This window comes from Chenopodium quinoa, unplaced genomic scaffold (genome assembly GCF_001683475.1).
Source record: "Chenopodium quinoa cultivar QQ74 unplaced genomic scaffold, ASM168347v1, whole genome shotgun sequence".
Taxonomy (NCBI): domain Eukaryota; kingdom Viridiplantae; phylum Streptophyta; class Magnoliopsida; order Caryophyllales; family Amaranthaceae; genus Chenopodium; species Chenopodium quinoa.
The window spans coordinates 662,578-690,392 of NW_018742879.1; the positions used below are offsets into that span (position 1 = coordinate 662,578).

General features: G+C 34.6%; 1 protein-coding gene across 2 annotated transcripts; it reads right to left on the reverse strand.

Annotated features, from left to right (window-relative positions):
* Positions 1-14,836: 14,836 nt before the first annotated feature.
* Positions 14,837-26,610, reverse strand: LOC110726356 (protein LEO1 homolog). Of its 2 annotated transcripts, none has more exons than XM_021905827.1 (12): positions 26,347-26,610; positions 25,056-25,402; positions 22,866-22,992; positions 22,592-22,774; positions 21,387-21,563; positions 19,660-19,791; positions 17,471-17,650; positions 17,265-17,396; positions 16,608-16,712; positions 16,279-16,509; positions 15,780-15,939; positions 14,837-15,243 (listed from the first exon to the last, which is right to left on the reverse strand). In XM_021905827.1, exons 1-11 carry the CDS (start codon positions 26,476-26,478, stop codon positions 15,805-15,807), a joined length of 1,881 nt encoding a protein of 626 aa, XP_021761519.1. In that variant the 5' UTR covers positions 26,479-26,610; the 3' UTR covers positions 14,837-15,243; positions 15,780-15,804. The 2 variants fall into 2 exon arrangements, with proteins under 2 accessions (XP_021761519.1, XP_021761518.1); XM_021905826.1 differs by having other exon boundaries at positions 14,837-15,248.
* Between the last annotated feature and the right edge of the window lie 1,205 nt (positions 26,611-27,815).

The following is a 27,815-nucleotide window of genomic DNA, read 5'->3' on the forward strand; positions in this document are numbered from 1 at the left end:
GTTGAGTGACTTGGAGGTGGGTTTTGAACCACACGCGCGCGCACGCCGAGCCAGGTCGGGCTCGGGTCTCTTGGGGAATGCGATGCGCGGCGTGGGTCCCCCTTACCTTTTTGTAGAAATTGGGTTTCCTTTTTTTAATTTGACATAATATTCCTTAATTATTCTACCCGTTAATCCCTTGATTATAGGTGACTGTTACACTCCCTTGATTATTGCTCTTGACTGACCGAGTTAATCTGGACAGTTTTTTGGCTAAGTTCTTCCTTTGATTGTGGAATATAACGGGCAACTGTTTCCTTGATTTTGGTTGAAAGTTGCTTAGGTTTCGGCTTTAATTATATTACAGCGGGAGGTAGTGCGGAATCGTCTTTTAGGTCAGTGGTTCGCCACGACACGATTATTGTCATCTTTGATTCACGCATCAAGAGATAAGTGATTTCTGTTTTATTGTTTATAGTATAACACAACCAATCACCAACCTGCACACCATCCACAAACAACAACTTCAAACCAGTGCACCTGCTTGCCAACATCTCACGCTCCTTACCCCTTCCAAACAGCGCAACGCCAGTCTGCAAAAACAACAACAACCAGCCACACCACTTCCACCGCAACATCACCAGCCACCACTCCCGCAACATCATCACCAGCCGCACCGTTAGCTTCGCCCACTAACAACACCATAAACTACATCAATTTGCCACCTGTAAAACATCAATTCGCCACCTGCAAACATCAATTCGCCACCAATTGCAACAATTTCAACCTTTAATTGCAGCAATTTGGCAAGGAGCATCTTCAATCTTGGACCAATTGAAGACCTAGAAGGTGCGTTCACGAAAAACGGTGACACGACACCCGAAAAGAGAGGGGAAAGGGAAGGGAGTGGCCGGAAATGAGAGGGGTCGCCGGACGGAGATTCTGGCAGCCGGAATCAATGAGGAAGGGGGCTGATTATCTTTTTTTTTTAGGTTAAAAGAATTTGAAAATGAATTTAAAAAAATGAAAATGAATTAAAAAAAATTGAAAATAAAAAAATACCTGATGAACAGGTAGCAGGTCCCCTTGACCTAATAGAATAGAACACACACCCCCCCCCCCCAAAGCTTGGATTATTGTGGAATAATCGAAAGGTCGGATTAATAAAAAAAAATCGCACAAAGATTTGATTATTAGAAATTTAGAATCAAATTTTCCTTTTTTTTTTTTTTAAAGTGTCCCATATCTTTGGGTACATAATTTTAGGCAAAAGAATAAAATAATATATGGGTGGGTATGGTTAAGAATAAAAAATATGAAAAAGTAAGAGAGAAATATAAATGGGGACCACTAGAAATAATGTGAGGGAGAAAATATAATAAAATGGTAGTGGGGTTAAAAGGAAGAGAAAGAAATAGTATATAATGCGAGTGGGGTTTCTACTTTTAGTAATGGGATACATAAAAAAGCGGTCGTTTTAGGGAAGTGGGTCACTTAAAAAAAAACGGTGGGAGTACTCCGTTTGTTCTATTTGCCTTTCATTTAATATTCCATCTTATAAACTTAGAAAGTCAAACTTACATTATTAGAAATATTAATCTTATATAATTAAATATATTAAAGGTCAAAATTATATGTTGGGGTTTCGTCAAATAAATAAAAAAATTATATATTGGAGAACGCGCAAAACATAAATGAGAAGGACAAAAATACAAGCAGTACATACTCTTACAAGTAACAAATAAACAACTATTTAAACAATAAAATCAAAAGACGATAACCTATATATTGTAACACCCCCAAATTTCGGGTCTTTGTAAAACGATAAGAATAACCCTTTTCTTTCAAAATCGACCATCAAACCTTGGTATTTTGTTTTTGCTTTGCACTTGTTTTCCATCAGTTTCTGCGAAATAGGAAACCAGTTTTTTTTTTATTTTTTTTTTTTTTAAATCCGAAAATGGAAATAAAAAAAAAATTAAGCTTATCTTTTCGGAACTAGCAACAAACTCAATTTGAAATTGGGTCTTATCTTCTAAATATTCTAGAGCAATTAAACCTAAGATTTCTAAGTTATATATACTCTAAATCCCAATTGATCTGCCGTATACAAACACTCTCAAATAATACCCATCTCTTTCAACCTTTCACAAGTCGTCATTTCCGACCGATCTTTCAACAGTAAGCCATGGTTCTTCTTCACCTTCATCTTTCTTGAAATAATTGTCAGCCAACCCTCTACGAATTTCGTCTTCGTTCAGTAACCTTGAGCTATATTCTCATATGGTTTTCTTTCCGATTCATAGAATATAATTTCAAAAAAAAAAAAAAAATTTAACACCATTGAAATTATTTAGAGGAAGAAGGTTGTTGGATTTCGACTTTCAGTCGTGAGAATGTGGGATAGATAATAGACCCCTTATCTAATATCCAATACTTCTTTTTCTTATCACTGTTGACTTACAAAATATCTTTTTATTTCCTCCAATATTTTTTTTTATTATGAAGATAGTATGCTACGAGTAGTCCTAACCCGCATACTACTACTTTCTCGGTGTTAAAAATACGAGTAGGACTGAATTAGTTTATTTTATCTTTTTGTTGTAGACGGAGGCTACTAGGTGAACGTTTTGGAGGTCATTTACCTTAAGTTTTAAGCGCAATTCAAGGTAATTTTCAATGTCCATCATCTTTAGAACCCCGTTAGGAAATTGTTTTAAATTATTGTGTGCCAACTATGTGCTTACGTAATTATATGTGATGGATGTGTTACCATATGATATTCTGGAATTATATTATATACTAGTTTTCTATAATTGTGTACTAGTATAATATTTTCGAAAATTTGATTATTTGGTATCGTATGAGTTTTTATATAATTATAATCTTGGGAATTGGATGATTGATTATATGTGATTGATGGTCTCCAAGACCTATTGAGAAACGAGTTGTAACCAGTATGTCTTGCAAAATGACTATGTTTTAATACTGAAATTAAAATATTGCTACTTGGGATTAATTTGATTTTGTGCAATACTCGTGTGCAATGTGATCGGACAATTTAATCTATTAAGATGTACATTAAATTAAGAAGGGAAATAAAACCCGAAAGGGTGAAGAACAGGTTGCCCACTAGTAGTTATGGTTGCTACTAGCTGGTTTAAATTAACGTATACTGCTGTTTAGTCTTCCTCCTAATCAATGGGTATTAGTGATGGGTGTGCACAGTAGGGACATACTGTTTAATTTATGGCCATTTGGGGTTACGCGCGACCCTCTGTAAAGTAGGTGGTGACAGGGACTAGTCCCAGCTTACTAGCGTTCTCTTTCCTTTTCTTAACTAAAGTAATAAATTTTATGTGACAATTTGATTTTGACTTATTATTATAATATCGATAAAATTGTGTTGTGTACAATATTTTTCGAACTAAAATTATTATTTTACGGGATGGAGTTGGAATTACTCAGTTTATCTGATTTTGGGGAGTTCTCTCTTTTCTTATTTCTGATTTATTTTGCAGGTTGGTAAAAGGGTACTCGGTTAGGTGTGAGGAGACGTTAGAGTAATCACGTAGCTAAGACAATTAGTTTAATTCGGAACTTATTTATTTTCCTTTTTAAATTAATGTTTTTAAAGTGTTTTACAGCTTGGATGTAACGACAATTTTATTTTATTCTTGTCGACACTTAGATCACTTAGTTATAAAATGGTATTTTGTTTTTGCTTTGCACTTGTTTTCTATGGAAAATAAGTGTAGTAGTAACACTCTCAAGGTTCGATGGTCGGTTTTGAAAGCATTTTTGGCACCGGTTTTGGAAAAGAACCGGTGCTAAAGGTTTTTTAAAAATCTTTTTGGGGACTTTTGGCACCGTTTCTAAGGCAAAACCGGTGCGAATTAGCACCGGTTTTCACCAGAACCGGTGCCAAAAGTCTGATTTCGCACCGATTTTGAACCGGTGCGAAATGTCATGGGTTTTAGCACCCCCCAAATCTAGACCGGTTCAAAACCGGTGCTAAATGGGGGTTTTGAACCGGTGCAGATTACGTGTTTTCGCCTAGTGAAGATACACATTTATGAGAAATTGCAGCATATTCTTCGGGATTATATTGTATAAACATACGACCCGTGGAAATCAATATGATATCTAACCAAAAGTTAGATGACATACATTTGATTATTTTATGGCATGATCGTTTGGGACATCCAGCAACTAGAATGATGCAAAGAATAATAGCAAATTCAGTTGGACATTCAATAAGAAATGTCAAAATTCCTCGATCGGATGAAATAACATGCTCTGCACGTTCACTTGGCAAATTAATAATAAGACCATCTATGAAAAAAATTGCTATTGAATCTCCAAAATTCTTGGAAAGAATTCAGGGACATATTTATGGGCCAATTAATCTGGCATGTGAACCATTTCGATATTTCATGGTTTTAATTGATGCTTCTACACGATGGTCACATGTTAGTCTGCTTTCAAGTAGAAATGTTGCCTTAGCAAAATTACTTGCCCAAATTATCAAATTAAGAGCACAATTCCCAGATCATATAATAAAGAGAATAAGACTCGACAATGCTGGGGAATTTACATCTCAAACATTTAATGATTATTGTATGTCAATCGGAATTGAGGTTGAACACCCAGTAGCTCATGTTCATACACAAAATGGTCTAGCTGAATCATAATTATGAGATTGCAATTGATTGCAAGACCATTATTAATGAGGTCAAAATTGCCATCATCTGCTTGGGGACATGCTATAATACATGCAGCAGCACTAGTTAGATTGAGACTTACATCTTATCATAAATTCTCACCACTACAACTTGTTTGTGGTCGAGAACCAAGTATCTTACATCTAAAAATCTTTAGTTGTGTTGTATATGTTCCCATTGCTCTACCCCAACGAACAAAAAAGGGGTCCACAAAGAAGGCTGGGAATTTATGTCGGGTTTGAATCCCCCTCTATAATTAAATATCTTGAACCATTGACTGATGACTTATTTACGGCTAGATTTGCTGACTGCCACTTTAATGAAGCAGTATTCCCAGCCATAGGGGGAGAGAAAGTGGACCCACGCAAGAAAGAAATAGAACTTATTTGGAATGTAACACAACTGTTGATGTTAGACCTACGAACAAATATGTGTGAACAAGAAGTCAAGAAAATTGTTCATTTACAAAATGTTGCAAATCAATTGCCTGATGCATTTGTAGACACAAAGAAGGTGACAAAATCCCATATACCAGCAGAAAATGCCCCTGCACGTATTGAAATCCCAACTGATAATAAGGCCATTGAGAATGAATCTCAAGCACGCAGAAAGTTTGGGAGACAACTTGGTTCAAAAGATTCCAAACCAAGGAAATTGAAAAGATTTGATGGAATAGAAAATGAGACTAATGATGTTCCCCCATTAGAAGGTCAAGAAAGATAAAATGTGGATGAAAGTAAAGAAAATGATGATAATCCAAAAGAGGACGAACAAGAAAACAACCCTACGGGGAATGAACAAGATGTTCAAAACATTGATAACAATGAAATCATGAATTACGTCTCAACCAAGACTCAGTAGAATAGGCACTAGGCGAAAAATGTAAATTAGCACCGGTTCAAAACCCCCATTTAGCATCGGTTTTGAACCGGTCCAGATTTGAGGGATGCCAAAAACCAGAAGCTTTCGCACGGTTCTTGCTGTGAACCGGTGCGAATAATGGCCCAAAAAAATAAAAAAATAAAACTTTAGCACCGGTTCTGTTTCAAAACCGGTGCCAAAAATGCCCCCAAAAACTAAAAAAATAAAAATAAAAATTGCATTTTTTTCACTTAAATTGATATTGAAACACTAACATATATATAAAGTTACATATTTTCATAAAAAAAGGCTGTAATATTACAATTTTCGTCCAAAAAAATATTTTTTCACTTAAATTGATATAGAAACACTAACATATATATAAAGTTACATATTTTCATAAAAAAGGCTGTAATATTACAATTTTCGTCCAAAAAAATAAAATAAAATAAAATACAAGGTCACACACAAATAAAATAAAATTGAAAAAAAAAAACAAATTTACAGTAGATACAGCTTTAAGCTTTTCATCATCATCACAATCATCCCCTCCATCTCCAACAAAATCAAATCCAACACCAAGAAAATTTCCCTATGCAAAGACAGCAGCAGCTCTAACCTGAAGAGTAGGCAAATAGGCAATGTTTGTCTTTATACATGGAGAAGATAGTATTTTTATTTTAGAATGACAAAACACATAAATTACTATGGTGTACGATAGGCGGCTTACCTAAAATTGGGGCTTAGCTTATACAGTAGAGATGATGATATCACAGCATCACCGGCGTGTAAACCAATAATCTGAGCCTCTTTAAAGCCCTCCCACATTTTTCCAAGACAGAGACAAAGCCACTGAATAAGTAAGGGCTCAGATTGAGCACCATTCAGAGTTGAATCTTGATGGCACACATCAAGTAAACCAGCTTCCATAAAAGCCTCTTGTCCTCATTTATGCCCATTATAATGATGGCTAAAATAAATACAGCCAGAGCATGATGCTCAGGCTGGGCTTCTAAGCTGTCAAGATATCTAATAAAATATGTATGACCTTCAACTTTCACTAGATTAACCTGACAAAACTGATAACTCAGACAGAAGTACATAACCTTCAAACGTATGTAGAGGAAAGCAAAATGAAGGCTGTGAACAGTTCAAGCACAACTCAAGACTAAAATACACAACTTATTCAATTTACCAGTTCATGCAGAGAAGGCTTATTGTATTATAATTAGGGAAATTTGTCTGGAACTACCCGGAAGATAGGCTCATTTGTGAAGAACTACCCATTTTTTTTATTTGTTTACAACTACCGGAAGTTTGAAAATGTTTGGGTAGCACTACCCATTAACGTTTTCCGTCCAATTGCAACGTTAGTGGGGCCCACTTTTTAACTTTCTCACCTAATTAAATCCTCCCCCAACTACCTTCTCTCTTCCTCTCTCCTCTGTAATTTCTTTTCCCTCCATTACCACCCCCTTTTTTCACCTTCGTCATTTGAAAAGGAAATTTCACCATCATCTTCCTCTCCTTTTCAGAAATTTGGCAGCCCTACCATCCCTTTCTTTGCTGTCTCTGTCTCTTCCAATTCATCTTACTTTTTTGGGTAACTCGAAGTAAATGAGTCACACCATAGCAATGGAAAAAGGGGAATGTGAAGTAAATATACAACAAAAAACAACAGCACAACAAGGATGAACAAGGTACATTGGTGTAATCACCTTAAATTTCTGTCCTTTACCTTAAATACTATAAAAAAAATGTGAAAACCCTAAATATTTAAATACTTGAAATTGGAACCCTAATTTTTTAATTGACACAATTAAACAATTGCAACAAATTATCACATAATTAATTATAATAAACTTAATTGAGGTTGTGATGAAGATAAAAACAAATTATTACATGCCTAGAATGGATTAGGAGGTTTGTGATGAAGAGAAATACTGAGAAATGGGATACAGTGCAAAGGCATGAAGGCAGATTTATGCCTTATGTTGACAAGGTCTTCCAATTTGTGTCAGAATTGGCTAGCAAATGTGATGTAATTCCTTGTAGGCTGGACATTTGGGAAGTGGACTATTATAATGACAAATACGTAGTCAATTTGGGGCGAGAACATGTAGCTGCTTCATATGGGATTAACTTAGGTGGAAGACCCCCATCAATGAGCCCTTGGAATGTATTAAAAAGGCAGAAGAATTGGGAAAGAGTTGTGAAAAAGGTATATGGGGACTCAAGCTGTGTTGTATCTTTTAAGGTTAATAAACCATAGTCTAAATGTGTTATAATTTGTTTTAATTTTTTTTTCTCAGGGTAAGATTAACCCTCAAACTGTCACATCCACATCACAAACTGCTCCATCTAAGCAAAGCTCACAGGATGCAGCTTCTGGTCCACCACAACCTACTCAACCAACCCCAACACCTTAGCCCCTGCCTCAGACAAATGACACATGGAAGTCCAAGGCAGCACAATCAAAAGCAAAGCTTCCAATTAAGTCAAAAATGAAGAATCATCCTGTGTGGAAGCCATAGATTATGATGTGATTTGGTTTCTTTCTGTTTTTTGTGTTAAGAACAATCCTTATACATTTTGTGGGGCTACATGTACTTCAATCGAATATTACATTGTTGTCGCCTATATTTTATTATGTGTGATGAACAAATCCACTTTGGCCTTGTAATTATTTTGGATGATGAAATGCAAGGTTTTTCAGTATGAATGTGCTCAAAATTTATGCATTGTAAAGATAGTCATCAAAAGACCATTCCATTTCATTGTCACGACAATATTACAACCTAAAATTAATAAAGGTCAGCGTTTGCAATCTGTTTACATGCCAAAATCTGTGGCATATGCCACACATACAATGCAAATGTAATACCAATGATTACCTAATTGCATACTACATCATTGTCCTTCCTAAATACACTAACACTATTCCAATAACAACAACTATCACCACCTGCATCAGTCCTGATAGGCCATCCCCATCACCATCCTTTGCCTTCTTCATAGCAGCAGAAAGTGTCTTGCATTTCTTGGTAAGTCTTTCTTTTTCATTCTCCACCCTTGCCTTTTGGTCTTGAAGCAGGCAAACTTGTTGTTTTAGTAAAGCAATCTCATTTTCCGTCAGCTTTTTGTCCAACACAAGTTCATTAGTGACAACCCTCTGCCACTCAAGTATTTCTTCATCAATCCATTTGAAAAATTTGCATTCATCCTCTTCTACCAAATGCAGCATCATAGAATTTACAAGCCAAAAATCTTCTCCCAGGGTTTTTTGTAGTCCACGACGTCTCCAATTTTGGTGGAATTCCACAATTGCACTTGTTTGGATGAAATTTCTTAGCGGAGTGATATGAAGAATTGGACATCCCACCAATTACAATGTCAATTAGTAATTAAAATGCTTCACAATTCAATCTCAAATGCAAAATAACCGATTCCCATAACTCAATTGAACCCGCAAACCCTAGAAATCAAAACCCCCAATTTTGATTGAACACGTAAACCCTAATCTGAGGCAGGCATATTTCAACACTAATTCTTTTAATTGCATTCAATTAAACCTTGTAAACAAGCGCGAAAAACAATGAATTACAAGGAAAATGTGAAAGATTACCAGAATTTGTGTTGCTTTGCTTGATTTCTTCAATCAGGTTTTTTGGGTGGTAACGGAGGGAAAAGAAATTACAGAGGAGAAAAGAAGAGAGAAGGTACTTGGGGGAGGAGTTAATTAGGTGGGAAAGTTAAAAAGTAGGCCCCACTAACGTTGCAATTGGACGGAAAACGTTAATGGGTCGTGCTACCCAGACGTTTTGAAACTAGTTCTTCACAAATGAGCCTATCTTTTGGGTAGTTCTAGACAGATTTCCCTTATAATTATAACAAAAACACTACATTCCTGATGAAGTATTCAGTACAACGCGAGCAAAAAAAAATAGTCACATAACTTAAGACAACCATATATTTACTCACACAATCTGCGATTAAGATACATGAAGCTAATTGTATTGGCAAAATAAACAACACATTCCTGTTGTAATGTCTTCACCACATTAAAAAAAAATTCTCACCCTCCAAGTTGACAATTTATAAACAATCAGTTATTGATACCTACAAGAAGATTACTTAGTGTCTTGGTTAGCAAGTTGTTCTCATGAAGCGGTCTGAAACTATTAGTAAAGTGTGTGCTTTGATGTTTCTTTTTTATTTGATCATCTTTGGCAGTTTGGCCAGCATAATATATGGAATATATATATATTTCTGAGAAAAGATGAATAAATAAGATAAATATTAAGATGCCAGAACTTTACTAACTAATGCAAGAATTCATGTATGAGAACAATGTGCACATTTAAAGGTCTCAGATGTTCTTATGCATCATTAATAATAAACCCATATCAGTTCACAAATCTACCTAAAAGTCTCAACAAATCAAACATAAAATGTATTGATTGGAATCTAATGGCAAATAGGTGATGATTTTTTTGGGTGTACTATCTCATATATTGGACTTTCATCATAGACATATGGTCAGGAGAAAAAAAAAAAAAAAAAAAAGGGAGGCCATTTAAGAGTCTCAGTTCCCCCATAACTATCACTGACAACCCACCTTCTTCCATGACTACCCATTCTGCCCAAAGACTACAATCCCAGAACACAAATGGTTCATGGGAGGTCAATGGTAAATATTATTCATCACTTCACCAGAAGTTGGGCTCTCTCAAGCAAAGGTTTCATCATTGACAACAGGGACAGACATATCGATAGTCAATGGGATAAAACAGGGACAGAATTATGGATAGACATTGGGGTGAAACAGGAACTAGCATTGGTTTGTTATATTGGGGTCAGTTAAAAAGGGATATAGTTAAGGAGTATATTCCAAGCAACATTAATCAAGGGACATAATCAAGGAACATATTCCAAGCAACATTAAACAATGAACATAATTAAGGGACATATTCCAAATAACATTAATCAAGGGACATAATCCAAGAAACTCAGACCACACACCAACATCAATAGCAACAACAACATATCACAATCATACATCCCCTGGCCAGCAACAAATCACAGTTGCTGGCAACCATTTATCAACAAGCAACACACAATCCTCCATCTCAGTCAACAATAAATCAGAACAACAACAATAATCCAGCATTTCATAACCAAAACAGGCTAACTTCATCACACTCCTGCATTTCATAACCAAAACAGAAAAGCCTCAACAGCAAAATCAAAGAAAAAATAATTCACAAACTGAAACACTAAACCTGAACTTGGTACTGATCTAATATAAACCAATGAAGAAGATCCAAAGAAGCTAAACATAACCTGGGTCACAGAAGGCATATTATTGGAAGTAGTCAGGGGCCTAATTCCAGAAGTTGCATGCATTGGTCTTTGCTGGTGAAGAGCCGAAGGAGGAACCCCACCAGGTCGTATCTGAGAGCCTATTATCCCCATGCTTGGCATTCCACGCATTATAAACCTTGCCTGCAAAACATTTCCATAAACAACTAAGCATATGGTGATCACAAAACATGAAATGAACACATTTAAGCATGATCAAATATTCCTTCATCAATTTCGATTTCTAACATACAAACCAATTCTAGCTCAAACTACAACAATTGTAAACATCATATATCTAGGCTTTCCTCGGCAAAATATCAAATTTCAACAAAAAAACCTAAAGCAACCTTCAACTTAGACTCCCACACAAATCCAACATCGACCCATCAACAATAGAAACTCGAATTCCAGTATTTGACATCGATTAATCAAAGACAAATCAACCCAATTCATGAAATCATAAAACATAAATCAATCAAAAACACAAACATGAACAAATTACCGGAGAGGGGGAGGAAGAGGAGACAACAGAAATTGCAAACCCTAGACGGTGAACAACAACAACAATAGCGAGGAACCACAAATCTCATTGAATTTCGAATATCAACACAACAAATCAACTTGATTCACAAAAATTAAAACCCCCAAATCAAGCTTCAACTCCGCGCAACCAAACGTAAAATCAATTTATGAAAAACAACAAATCAACAGATCTTGAATGAACAGAGACTACAAAGCAGCAGATTAAAGAGGAAGAGATAGAAAAAATGGTGGGATTCAAGCCCTCAAAATCGCACCCCTCATAGAAGATGAAGAAAAATGGAGGAGAGAGAAGCTAAGGTAGGGCGAAAAAAAAACAAGTACGAAACAGAAAGAAAGAAGAGGGGAAAGAGAAAAAAGTAAAAGGAGATCCAAAGATAGAGAAGGAGTTTGAGGCTCCATTGTTGTAGATTAGAGAGACTGAGAGAGGTAGAGATATCAAGGAAAGAGAAAGAAAGAAGATATAAAAAAGACCGGTTTTTTTTTCATAGCATTCTCACCGGTTCGGTTCGAACCGGTGCGATTAACTCATTTTTCGCACCGGTTTGGTTCAAACCGGTGCGAAAACTCTTTCCCTCAATCCCACCTATTTTTTTCGCACCGGTTTTTAAAAATCAGTGCGCATTGTGCGGTGCTCATTTAAGTTTTTCTACTAGTAAGGAAAGATGTTATCGTGGATGAAATATTTGCAAATTCCATCGCAATCAACATTGTGTCATGAAAATGATGTTAAACCAAGAACAGTGGAAGAATGTCGACACAGGAGTGATTGGCCAAAGTGGAAGAAGGCAATGCTTGCTTAGTTGAAGTCACTTGAAAAACGAGAAGTTTTTGGAAAAATAACTCTTACTCCAGCAGGTGTAAAACCTGTTGGATACAAACGGGTATTTGTGATAAAACGTAATGAGTAAAATGAGATAGCTAGATACAAGGCAAGGCTTGTAGCCCAAGGATTTTCTCAAATTCCAGGAATTGATTGTGAAGAAACATATTCTCCAGTAGTTGATGCAACTACATTAAGATTTCTGGTAAGATTGACAGTCACAAAAGGACTGCAATGCGATTAATGGATGTAGTGACTGCGTATTTGTATGGGTCACTCGATACAAACATTTACATGAAAGTCCCTGAAGGACTAAAACTACCAGAAAACCACAAGCCTAGACAATAACTTTCCATAAAACTAAAAAGGTCACTTTATGGATTGAATCAATCTGGAAGGATGTGGTATAACCGTCTCAGTGAATACCTTGTGAAAGAAGGGTTCAAGCACAACCAAATTAGTCCCTGTGTTTTCATAAAGCGATCACAATCAGGATTCTCTATTATTGTAGTTTATGTTGATGATTTGAATATCATCGGAACCCCAAATGAACTTGAGAAAACTGCAAAATACTTGATGAAAGAATTTGAGATGAAAGACCTTGGAAAAAATAAATTTTGCCTTGGATTGCGAATCGAGCACTTGAGTCATGGTATTTTTGTCCATCAATCAAACTATACAGAAAGAGTTTTGAAAAGATTCTTCATGGACAAAGCAACTCCAATCAACTTCCCAATGGTTGTTCGTTCTTAGAGTATGAAAAACGATCCATTCAGACCACGAGAAGAAAATGAAAAAATTCTGGGTCCAGAAGTACCATACTTAAGTGCAATTGGAGCCTTAATGTACTTAGCTAACAACACTAGACCCGATATAGCTTTCTTTGTGAACTTGTTAGCCAGGCACAACAATGCACCAACATATAGGCATTGGAAGGGAGTCCGGCACTTACTCCGGTACCTACGAAGAACACAAGACCTTGGTTTATATTATCAACCAAAACAAGATACTGCCCTCATTGGGTATGCCGACGTTGGATATTTATCGGATCCTCAACATGCCAAGTCACAAAATGGATATCTGTTCACTTATGGAGGCACTGCAATATCATGGAAATCAACAAAGCAGACATTGACTGCGACATCCTCAAATCATGCAGAGTTGATAGCCCTTTATGAAGCAGGACTAGAATGTGTATGGCTGAGGTCGATGATTAGTAATATCTAAGAAGAGTGTGGAATGAAAGCAAATTCAGTCTTGTGACAACCTTGCCGACCTGTTCACCAAATCACTTCCTTCCAAGAAATTTGAGCAATTAGTTCACAAAATTGAAATGCGACTTCTTCGTGAACTATGCTGAAATCGGGAGGAGTATAATATGCACTGCACTCTTTTTCCCTTCAATCAGGTTTTTTATCCCACTGGGTTTTCCTTGACAAGGTTTTTAACGAGACATTATACCAAAACATATAATACAATAATATCGTTATACTTCTTTTCCCTGGCTATGGTTTTATCCCATAGGGTTTTTACCTAGCAAGGGTTTTAATAAGGCAACTCACACCCCATTTCATGTGAACATTCAAGGGGGAGTGTTGAGAAAAAATACAAATGTGAAAGTTCACATGTGGTATTTAGATCAATTATATGCTCAAAAGTACAATAATGTCTAATATTTTATTGTAAAATTTTTACTAAAAATTGAGACTTGATGTAATAGTAAATACTACGACATTTTCACTGATTCTATCTTTACCTTCTCTTCACTCAAAATTTCTCTATTAGTAAAGTTTCTTTTAACAACTCGTACATATTTGTGTTTTTGATTTTTAATTTGTACTTATTGAAAGGCATTGGACCCCAGCAAAAATATTAAAAAAAATAAATAAAAAATACTGAAATGGAAAAGCCTAGATTGAACCGGAACAGATGTTTGCTACTTTAGGAAATAAAAATCAGTGGGCAGTTTTCTAGATTCTAGAACATGGGTCTTTATCAACTAGCTGACTACGTGGCCATATAACTGACAAATGGATTCAGTAGCCCAGCCGTCTTTAACAATACTCTCTCCGTTTTAAACTCCATAGTTTTAAGAGAAATTGGAGAAAGTAATAAAATTTGAAGGTAGTGGAGTAGGTGAAAGAATAAAAAATTGTAAAAAGCAAAATTAGTTGAGAGAATTGGAGAGAGAATATGAAATTAATAAAATATAATTTATATTAGATCCACATAAATGATGAAACAAGTATTTAAAAACGGCCGAAAATAAAAATTGAAACAAGTATATAAAAACGGAGGGCGTACAACTCACCAAAATAAAGATATACTGTATATATTTATGTACTGTCTGAAATCAGTATAAATTTATGTAAAGTTTTTTTTGTTCTGCATCTACAGCCTACACATGGCATTGAAATATACAGATTGCTCCGTAATATCTTTCACCTACTATTCCTAGATGATAAATTCTACAACACACCCTAAAATGGTGGTTTTAAAAAAATAAAATTAGGTCAGTAGGCCACTACCAAAAATTGACAAAATGGAACAAAGTAACTGTATACTTGTTAAGTGATGTGAAAGATTGTAACAAATTTCTGTTTTTCATATTAAGGAAAAGGATTACATCATGATATTTTCCTTCATGTAAAAACATCCTAACAAATCTAAATTAATTGAAGAAAGTTGTGTTAATTAGCTATCACTTGCAACACAATTTTACACAAATAATCTATATACCCTTTATCAACAGGAAGCCAAAATTTGTATTTATTATGCCACTAATTAAGAGAAATAACACATATTAGAACCATAATTATTCTCTTTCTTCCTTTCGGAACCCCCTTGAAACCCCCTCCACATATTGAGTTACATAAAGGCTGAAACTGCATTGTCAACGGGAATCGAGATAAGCACCATGCATCATCCCCAGGACATGAATTGCTACGCAATCTGAACTGAAATTTTGTTAAACTGCAAGTTAAAATGATGTGTATAGGACAACTACAATAAATGCAAAATTTGTGCACAGATCAGAACTAATGTATTTCATCATCTCAATAATCAATACGAAGGCAATATTAGCTAAAGAAAATATTTTTTGAAAATTACACATAATGTTCAGAGATAAATTGTGTACTCCAAATAAAGTTATATCTAGAGCATCTCAACTCAGCAGGCAGAGGCAGAAAGAGAAAGAGAGAGTTTAAGTGACATGAACCGGAAAACAATCAGAGTAATGACAACATACAAAGGCTGAAATAGCAAGGTCCTTAGGAATCAGGGTTAAATAGAAAAGACGAAATAAAGAAACAAAACTTTTCAAGTAATGTTCTGCTCACATGAATGTTATTGTGTAAATGTAAATTCTTCAAGAGTATCAAGAATTAGATATTGATGTCATAAAAAACAGACAGACTACTCAGCAATGTCAAATTCAGTTCACAAAACGAAATACGTGCTTGCTAAAATAGAAGGATGATACTCACTTTTGAATTTTGATCAATAAACACTTCAATCCTCATCACTCTCATAAACAACTGCCATCCGACGATGTGTTGTAGGCTTCTTACGAGGAGACTCCTCATCCGAATCTATCTCCTTACGTTTAAGATTACCTCTAGCTTCCTTGGCCATCTGCTTTGGTTCCTAAATAGAAACAAATGCACAAAGGAATTTATTTAGGATGAAACTGAAAACCTCATGCATGAATAAACACCATAAATGGATGAAAAAAGATTTTGCAGTGCAACAATCTGAAATATGATTATTATCAGGTATATCATATATGCATGACAACTTTTTAAGTAGTCCTATATTGACTTGCTGTCTAAGCATTACAGCCTAAAACATCATAAATTATACTCCGTCTCATATGCACAGTTAAATGATACTTCGTAATACAAACTTCCTAAATCACATTTTCCAAATCATCTTCAAAATCATTTCAGCTGAGAAAAAAACATAAAAAGTAGGCCAATTACACACCTCAGCCTCCTCTTCTGAAGCTCCACCAACAGCCTCCCCTTGCTCCTCATCCTCTGAATCTTGCCATTCTGGCTCTGAATCCTCCATTCTACGTTCAGGAGATCTTTCCTCTTCCCCACCATCAGTTTCATATTCGGACTCGTCTCTCTCACTGTCAGAGAAATCCACTGGGCGTCGAGAAGTTTTAGGAGCATTTGATAATTTTCGAGGAATGTCTTTATGCCCTTGAGCCTTAAAGCAAGAACAATACCATCAAGAATGTCTTTATGAGGTTATAGATTTATATTTATATACATATTAAAAATGAGAAACATTAACATCAACTCTACCTTCTTGGCATTAATGATGCGCTTCTCAGCTCTAGCTTCTGCCTCTAGCTCATCCTCAAAACGATGCCTATCACGACGAGGATCATAATAATTTGCTTCGTCATCCTGTCAAGATACCAACGTCAATAGTGTTTGTTATTCTTGTAAACTACATAGTCAACTCAAAAGGAGCAATTCCCTAATTTCAAACTACAGTCATTAAGCAACTTAGCAAAGAGGTAGACTAGTCCTAGTTTGGCTTACAAGTATTTGAAACAAGATGACCTCAAAGTTATTATATATTACTCCCTCCATCCCATAATTTCGTGCCTGTATTCCTTTTTGGGTGTCCCAAAATGTTGTGCCTGTTTCTAAAAGTAGCACATAATCATTACTTACTTTTTATCTTTCCGATACAAAATACACATATACCCAAAAAAATCACTATTTACTTTCTCTTTTTCATACAATATTCTCTACTTTTTATTATTCCCATACAATATTCTCTACTTTTTATTATTCCCATACAATATTCTCTACTTTTTATCTTTTCAATAGGATATTCTCTTATTTCCACCATTTTCCTTAATTACCGTGTTTTTTGAGAAATTATGGGACGGAGAGAGTATTAAACATAATATGCTGGCACATTATAGACAGAGGCGATTGAGAAAGAACCTCTTCAAGTGCATCCTCTAAAAATCCAGGAGAAAGTTGTCGACCTCTATCTGATGATTTTGCGTACTTCCGATTCACTCTCTCTCGCTTCTTGTTCAGAATCGAATTGGCTTTGATTGTCTGACTTTCAGCCTGCAAAGACACATCTTTAACATCTGCACAACCATATGGTTTATAAGCAAAATCTTTTCAATGATACCAATTACCTTTTCTTTTTGCTCTTTCTCCCTCTCAGGATCAACATCAGTTACACAGTTCTTAACCTTGTAGACCTTTTTATGCCTCGAGTCCACAAGTGCCGTCAACAAGCGATGAGAATTTGATGTCAGAGATGATGGCATAAATCTCATCTTTTTAAGAAGCTTGCCTTGTGATTGAAGAATTCCCTGACACAAATATATCCAAAACACAATTATCAAGTGAAAATAAACCCAGCAATGATAGATATAGGTTTGTGATAGAGGTTAAATTGGTATGCAGCTGCCCAACAATTAAGAACAGGCCACAAGATTTCAAAACATGCATACAAGTCAAAAACACTTAGAAGCATTAGAAGAGTTTGCTACCAAATTGAGGAAGATAAAGAATTTCCCAAAAAGAACATTAGTTTAGACTTTAAAAAGTATCTGGTGTGGAAAGAACATTAAAGCTATTAGAGATAAGTAGTTAACTAGTTAATGAGCAATAGACATGAGCCTGCTGTGAAAGTTTAGAAAGAATAGAGTCTCAAAAAATGACTTTGCGCTGTCTATAAATAGGCTGCATACCAGGTGATTGTTACTGTTCTTGTTGCAGAGTTACTGAAAATGTTTTAAGTGGGCTAGAAATCTATAAGAAAATCCGTACACTTGAGTAGGGGTGGCAATTCGGGTCAACAGGTCAGGTTCGGGTAGATTTCGGGTTAATTTCGGGTTGTGCTTAGAAACTATCAAAAATAGTGTAAAACTAAATATTATTATGAAATATGAAATTTAGGTCAAATCAGGTCGAATTTGGGTTGTTCGGGTCGGGCTATCGGGTCGGATCAGGGATTGCCAGTCCTACACTTGAGATGTCAAAATATCTAAGTCGCCATATTGAGCAAGACTGTCAGCAGCCACAAAATCTTGGTCCCAATTTTCCCCAAGGCAAATATACACATAGTTGCATCTCGAATACTCTAAGAGGAAGTTATTAGGTAGGAGGGGAAAGTCAATACATGTTATTTTGCAGTTGAAGCTTACAGTAAAAAAAAAAAAAAAAAAAAAAAAAAAAAAAAAAAAAAAAAAGGAACATCCAATGGGTCAAAAAATTTCAAAAGTTGTGTAAACAATAATTTTAATTTAAATCGTTTATCACCTCAAGATATCCATAGATTTTGGCCACCAGAAAATAATAAGAAACAAAGTGGTCACAGAAATACAAGCAAGATATTAAATCTGCTAACTGCTTGTCCAAAAATAAAAATCATCATATCAAATTCAAAAAGGAAAGCAACACCTCTTCACAGTTCACACACACCCCTGCTGCAGGTGAAAAATTGATCTGCGGGCAAGCCACTAGTAGCTGGAAAGCTACAGTTAGGTTACTGCCTCGTACTTTACACACACACAAATAATTAAATAGAAAGAAGAAAACAACAGACGTCAGCCTCAATTGAATGAGGAGAGAGAAAAGGGGGAGAAAAAGAACAACAGCCACATTAGGGAGCACCGGAGCAGAGAGAAACTGCTAGGATACAAAAATATGCTCACAGGAGGATGGAAACAACCAGCTGGAGCAGCGTGCATGGTGTTCAGCTTGAACACTTTATTTACATCTTGTTGTGATGGACATTGCCTTCATTAGGTAGATTAGGGTTTCTCTCAAACCCTTAATCTGAATATTTAAGCAAACATGGACAGATTAATTGGGCAAATTCCCATTCTACATAGCCCTGCTCCTTGAGATGTGTAAAAGACTCAAAAGTGAATGCAAACTAAAGGATAACACAAGGTGTAACGTAAAAACTGAGAACTGTGTGCACTGGAACAGATCAATTTATTCTGCCTACGTAAAGATTACTTGTGTAGAAATGCGAGAACTTTTTTTAATATTCTGCTTCTTATCTAATTCCTTTGATTCCTTTCCACAATTAATGAGTCTCAATATACGTTCAACCAGTCATGCACAGAACAGGTCACTGTTCAAACCTCTGGTTAAAATATCCTCCAACTTATTTAATAAATAACCATAGACCAACAGAATTGATCAGTTGGGTTGCACTCCAGAAGGATATGCATTGACAGTTTTCATCTCATTATACCAATATATAAAGAAATAGAAAGACCAATAGTTCAAAATGTGACCAATTATGTAATTTAGAATAATTTCAAGCTAGAGATGGGAGAAGAAAAGGAGGAACAAAAATAAGTACCTTGCCATGTCTAAGGAAAAGGTATGCATTATCATGCTGAGCATCCTGCACAGATATGTCAAGAACCTCATTCCCGATCAGCAATTGTAGACTGCCATCTGACCACCTCACATAGCGTGCATTGCTCTCATACTGAGAAAGACAAATAAATGTTAGATAGGCTAGAAGCATAGCATAATTTAAAACTCCCTCCATCTCATAAAAACTCGCATTAGCACTTTTGGGCAAACATAGAAGGAGAAAAGTAAGAGAGGGATAAATAAGAAAAACTGTTAAGTAAATACAGAAAGTAGGGGAAAGTGAAGGCAAGCTGAAGCGGATAAACAAAGAATACCCATAAAAGGATAGTGCAAATTACATTGGGATACAGAAAAAAGGAACCAGACAATTATGTTTGACAAAGGAAGTATAAGACATAGTTCAACCAAATGTAACTAGCAGAGGGCAATCACAACCAAGATGTTGGAAAAAAATTCTAAAAATGGAAGAAATAACATTCAGTGATAAACTCCTATACTATTAAAAGCTACATCCCAACGTCATCTAAAAGCTCGAAGTTCTTCTTTGTTTATTAAAAAGCCGATCCATTCGGGCATTCACCGATATAAATATGAGAATTAGCTCTATAACAGGAGTTTATCTTTCCAGACCGCAGAATTTTTCTTCCTTGTTTCATTTCAAAACATTTACATTGTATCAGAGCTGCAATTCAGCATTAAATTTATACATTAACAAATTTTTAAAACTTGATAATTTGACAAGACCAAGGATACACCCAGAACTCTATAAATCTGGAGGTATAAACTATAAACCAGAAAAGTAAACCCCCAACAATCTTTCCCTTCGAGAACAAAGATAATTGAATCAAAATGCACAAAAGAAATAGGAGGTTCTGGATCAAAATGATAACAATTTAGTGATTTTGAAAAGGAGCTAAGGACTACACAAAGACACAGCTGACCGTACTTTACTAGCTGGTTCTGAATCTCTATAACAAGTAACATACTACCTCCGTTTCTTTTTAGTTGCAACAAAGGAATTTTATATGTCTCACAAATAATACCCCTTTGTTGCAACTAAAAAGAATGGAGGTAGTAATTATATATACAACATATCGTTATCTACAAGTTCTGACAGAAAGAACCAGTCTCCAATGTAGTAATATAGCACACAGTCCCATTTTCTCTCTCATATAATAACAATAAAATAAAAGAAATTCTAAATACTTATTAAGATGTTACTGTATAAACAATATATAGCACCATGAGAGGGTTTCAGATAGGCAAACCGGACAGCATAAGAAGTGACTATTGGACAATTTTCAGTATTCAGTAATGTATCCGGAATTCTGGATCACATAATGGACTAAATCAAATGCCTTATAGACTATCCATCATCCGCTGTTAATGTTCATGACTCGAGCTTATACCTTCCAATCAGTGGTCTAGAGCAGATAGCCCCTACAGTTCCACAAGTTTCAAGCAGTCCCCCCCCCACCCCAAAAATAAATAAATAAATAAATAAAATAATAATAATAATAATAATAATAATAATAATTATAATAATAATAATAATGATGATGATAATAAAGTAAACACACACACGCACACGCACATGATGGAATCCTCGTAAGAAGTAAATAGGATGAAGGTAACATTCACATGGATTATCAGCTAAGTATGATATGAAGGTATCCATGTGGTATAGAATAGAGAAGTTTTACTTACAGCTAACGTTCCATCTGGCTTTTTCACAGTTCTCCAACGCACAATGTTGTTCTCCAAACGAATTCGCTTTTTGGCACCAGATTCGTCAGTCACAAAGACATCCTCTTCAACAAATGTCTTGGGATCAAATGGTTTTGGATCAATGCCCATAATATTCGAAACTCTAATCATGTTCATCTGTGAAAAAATTCAAGATTTCAAGCTACAACGCATCAGGTACAAAATAACTATTAACAGCAGACCAAACTGCCATAATATACAAGCTGGAAAATTAGGCTCTTTTTGATTCATCTAATTTTGTCTGAAATAAATTTACATTGTCCTATCTGAAATTATTTTAATTTATTTCATCTGACATTATTTTATTTTATCAGAATTATAATATTTGAATTTTCTGAACTTATTTTGTCTGAACTGTTTTATTTTATTTTTAGTATTTTTTATTTTATCTGAACTGTTTAATTATATTTTTAGTATTTTTTATTTTACCTGAACTTTTTATTTTATTTTTAATTATATTTTATTTTATCGGAACTTATTTTATTTTATCTGAGCTTATTTTATGTTATTTTATCCAAGCAATCTCAACTTAATTTTTCTAAAATAAAATAAAATAAAATAAGATAAAATAATACAAGACAAACAAACCCTTACAATTTGTTTGGGTAATGTTAAGGGAAGGAAAAGAAGCGGAGGGAGGTGAAGGGGAAGGAAGAAGGATGAGTTTTCCTTCCAAATATCTCCATTGTTGGAGGGATCATTTTCTTAGAATTTAATCCCTCTATTTCTCTTCCCTCCAATTCCCTTCATCCCTAATTTGTTATCCAAATGAAAGATACTCCCTCCTTCCATTTCCCTTTCCTTCCTTTCCCTCCATTTCCTTCCATCCAAACACGCTCTTAGTAAGGATGATTTATCCAATTAATCCAAAATATTCAGAAATCTAAAGGAATAACTACAATTCACAAAAATGATCCCATCACAATGATAATATATCAAACAATGCAAGACAAAATCAACTGATCAAAGCCCATGATATACCAAAATCTGATCATGTTTGCCAAAAAAATCCAATTACTATGCAGCAGTTACCACACATGATTAACAACAAACCAATTAGAGGAGAGGATAATACAAAACTTTTCAGGCCTTGTGTACTTGGGACATAAAAAACTTGTGTATGGAATGAGAGGAGAGGATATTACCTTCTCAGGGTCTGCAGGAGGTGGACGCAAAGGAATTTCTAACTCCATTGGGGGGCCAACAGGTTTCTCTTTAAGCTTAGCTTCAATTTCTTCTTCTGACCCATATTGAGCATCCTCGTCACGAACTAAATCATCTTGCCTCAGATTCTTCTCATAGCTTTCTTCTTCTTCAACAGGGGATCTCTATTAAACAAAGAGAAGATGTTTTACCTCTATACACAGCAGCCGTTAATAAAACCAAACAAATAAAAAAAAAATACAGCTAAAACCTTACTTGCTCCATATCATGCTGAACACCATAATCTGCTGGCTCTTCTTCATCAGATTCTCCAAATACGTCACGAATTTCAGCAGTTGATTGAGCTACATGAGTCATATCCCTCTCCTCTTCAGGAGATTCCCTGTTAAATACTTTATTCAATAAATATGAATACTACTTCATAACTGAATGCAGGATAGTGTTACAAAAAGTATTTTATGTTTCAACCAGATCAAACACCACTACCCCAGTAGTCTCAGGATGTGGATCTTTGAAATATCATTTCTTAAACATCATGATTAGCAACAAATAATTAGGGATGAATGTGTCTCATTTCCCATCCATATTTGCCCTGACAAGCATTCCCCTTTAATCCTTTAGTAAATTAGTAAGCTACCTTTTAAAATCCTCGCCATTGGAAATACACCCCTCCCTTCAGTCCTTCACTTGAACTCCATTCTTTTGTTACACTATATAATAGTCTCCCCTCTCCTTCTCTAACAAAGGTCAATGACGAAGCGTTACTTACTCTCTTGTACCACTTAATTACACTTCGTGATTTGAATGTTGAGAATATAAATAAAATAACAATCTAAGAAAAGTTATTTCCAGCTCTTCAAAGTTCACAAACCAATGAATTAATTTTCTCTCTTTCCCTTGTTTACCTCTCTCTGACACTTTGGGTTTTTCTTCTCAAATGCTATATGTCCACCTTAAAAGTAAAATTTGAATAAATCTTAAACTAATCACACAATCAAATACAGCTTTGGTTGAGCTGCTATATGCAAAGTTGATTGCTTAATGTAGTACTGATTCAATAAGTGAAGGGAGCAAAATAACTTCTGCTTTTCTTTTAACAGGTGTATTCAATACAGTATGATGTGATAGTATGATATATAGTCCTTTGGTATTTTTTTATGATTAGCAAGGCTAAGTAGTATTGGCTCCCTGAAAAGAAAGTATAAGTTGATGCCATTTTAAGTTAAGTCGACAACCTACTTACCCAATACGTTCTATTGTATCAGTCACGCAAACAATCATATATCAACAGCTTGCCAGTATTAAGGCTGAAAATTAATATAACCACTAGCACTTAATTAAAGTTAGTTTTTCCCAATAGATATCCTCTATTCCATACTTAGTCCCATTATATGTCCCATTGAAAACAAGTGTGCCACATCATTCACATCCACTTATCATATTATATAACTTATATTAAGTTGGTTGTGTGCCCAATTCATAAAGAGGTTGGACACATATTGAAACATATGATATCAAGATTCTCAATCCGAAACAGACTTGATGATGATTGAAAATAACATAGGTATAATCTTATGTTATCCAGACAAGAAAATATAATTTGTCATAAGCTACTACACAGGGAACTTAATGACTATCTTGGGCAGCAAATAATAATGTCATCAGAAATTAGCCTATTGACATGAGGAAAGGCAATTAAACAGACAATATATGCTTCGTACAATCGTACCTCTTTAAAAAGCTAACTAGTGTAATTAAAAAAAAGAACACACGAAACCAGTGCCAAATCTGCAGCTTCATCTCTCTACTAAAAGATATGAATTAATCCTTTAACATGAGTTGAGAAGCTTATTAATAATAATAATAATACTCATGTAAATATTTGAGTGTAAAATCATAGCACAATTAGACTATGGCTAATACCAGTTACCCCTAGTTACAATCTTTAGATATTAAACCATAGCTTATAGCCTGTAATTGATTGGACCTAAATATGAATCCAATTTACAACATATGCTAGCAGGTTATCTATCCATGATTGCAGGCAAGTTTATTCTGTTTGAAACCACAGCATGAGGATACCATGTCTCAAATCAAATTGCTTCTGAATATAAGGAGTTAGCTCCTTATGTAGAAAACGAAATAAGATGGCAACTTTTGATAGGGAAACTAGCATGAATCACATGACATAACAAAGAGAGTGGAGAAAGGAAATAACATGATCACTCATTTGCCTTTGTAGCTTTCCACGGAAAGCTGCAGCAGAAGAGGTTTTGTTCAGAACTTTTTATCTATCCACAATGCTATCCGAAATAAAAGATATTCAGCAAAAACAACAGTTCAAGAAACATCTGGAAGATGGTAGACAATGTAATTTGACAAACACAAAAAAAAAAAAAAAAAAAAAAAAAAAGAATTTAATTAAAATTGAAGTATTTGAATTACCCGTGGCTTCTAGTCTGACCAACTTCTTCACCATCGGGGTCAATGTAATGGGGTTCTTGTTCTTCAGACCTTTCTGATCCACTGTCAACTACATCCCTTCTTCTGCTAGTTACTACTTTTTGGGCATATTCCTCTTTCTCATCACTATCAGATTCTCTTGCCTCACTTTCTTCATGTTGCTCACCTACTTCTACTTCTTGAGAACTTTGTTCTCTCTCACCTTCACTTTCTCCAACTTCTGGTTCTTCCTCACGATACTCACCTTCACTCTCGCCTTCTGCCTCACCTTGTCCCTCTACAAAAGCTTCAGCTTCAACCTCTTGTTCAGCACCTCCATCATTTTCATCCTATCCATAAAAGTACAAGATTTTCCGTAAGCACTAAGCACAAATTCTACAATGCTTTGGCAGCAAAAATAAAACTACAAACACTGAAAATGAAAGGAGTTAAAAAAAAAAGCTTCTTTATCCAGTCCTTCTTACTGTCGATCTCAACCACATGCCAATGATAAGTAAAAAGCACAACCATTTATAATGTCCATAGTATACCAAAAGCATACATGAACTCCGGAGGGGATCAAGATATAAGTTCTACTACAAAGTAAAGATAAACTCTCGTACAAATCGAAGATGAACTCCGGTACAACATAAATGAACTCCGTGATATAAAGCCCTAAACACAACATCAATGGGTACCTGCCACCATTCAATGAGCTTGTGAAAGCACATAAGAGGTGAGCTCAGTAGTTCCCACATACATTTCTATCAGTATAATTATATCTTCGCTGTATGATTTCCCTTTTCAAAATAATTCAGCTAACTATCATTGCCTTAGAGGAATATTGATTCCCACATTATTTCACCCATAAAGATCCTAAACTGATACATCTTATTATTTCAATAGCTGGCCTTTCGTGTGTCCGTGTTTGTGTACATTAACATCACTATATGTATCTTCGCCATATAATTTCCCTTTTCAAAAAAAACATAATCAGTTTACTAGCATTGCCCTAATTTAAAGGAAAATTAGATTCCCACATTATTTCACCCAAAAAGAACCTAAAATCAACACATTACTATTCCAAATTTCCAACTGGTTAAATGGGTCGTGTTCGTGTTCGTGTTCTTGTTTGTGTTTATTTCACCTCAATTAACTCTCAAACTTTGCCCCAGCCAAATCAAACACACAATCAACAAACATAAATCAAACCCTAAACCTAAAATCAATCCAGAAACAATAAAAACAACAAACACACCATCAAATTGAATTGAAAAAACAAAATAAAACCTACTGAAACATAATTGGGGCGGTGTTGATTAGATTCGTGCTCGGAATCAATTTCTTCCTCTTCTTCTTCATCATCGGAATTAACTCCGAATAAATTTTGCATCATCTGTTGCCGTTTTTCTCCTTCATCCTTCATCTTTCTGAATTTACTCTCTTCGAATTTGCAGAAACACTCGCTTTCTATTTCTCTCTCCTACTTTGGTTGCTGTCTACAACGAAGTCGGAGGTTCTAAGTTCTACGTTGTATACTTTTCCGAGTTCGAGTCTACGGTGTATTTAAGTATACTCCGTACTTCCGTAGGTTCCTAAATAAAAATCTCATGAAAAATTTCCTCTAATCTAATCTAATCTAATTTAATATTATATAAATAAAGTAGGCATAGCATTCGGAGCGCCACATAAGCAAAGGTATATTTTCGACCAATTAAAAATTAGATTTCTATTTTATTTTGGAATTAAAAAATTTGTTTGCCACCTAAACAAAATTGGCGTATGAGATTTAAGAATTTTTCCACGTAAGTAAAAACAACGAATATTGATTTATTAGGATTAAATTTATTTAAAAAACTAAAAATTATCTTTTAAAATAATCATCTAGGATTTATATACGTACTATTATAAGATAAATTATTAAATTATTAAATTGTAAAATAATTCAAATAATTATATATATATATATTATAAAAAAAACATAGAGTATATAAGAAATATCTTTTCTTAAGATATATGTATGAAAATCCGTGCATCGCACAGGCTTTCATCTAATTATTTTACATATTATTTAAATATATTCTATTTAAATAAAAAATATTATGAGTATCAATATTTCCTTTCTCATATTTACAATTTATTTATATTTAATGAATTCATATTTACAATTTAATAATATTTATATTTAAATATTATGAATTCAGTAAAAACGAATTAGATGAAAAAATATCATATTTACAATTTATTTATATTTAATAAATTCATTATAAATTATAGTAAAAAAAATAAATATTAAACTTTTGTAATTTTGTCTGAAATTATTAAATACAATAAATAAAATAATTAAAAATCTTAGATGAAAAAACCGTGCATCGCACGGGCTTCCATCTAGTACGGAGTAAGTGAAATACCGAGTAATACATCTTTAGGATTATCTGAAAATCGGAAATTTAAAATTCAAGAATCGAAGATTAAACGATTGACTGGTTGCAATAAGTCTTACGTGAACCCTGGTGCAGCTAGCACGCCCTGTAATATGAAGATTTAGTAAAAATAATATGAACACGTAAAAAAAATGAACATTCAGTAATAAAAAAAATGAACACGTAAAAACAAAATTAACATTTAGTATTAAAATGTGAACATGCTAAATAAAATTATTATTCAGTATATTAAAAGTGAACATGATTATCATATAATCATAAAATTGATGGACCACGACCTTAAAAATGAACATATAGTAAAATAAAAAAAATTGAAGAC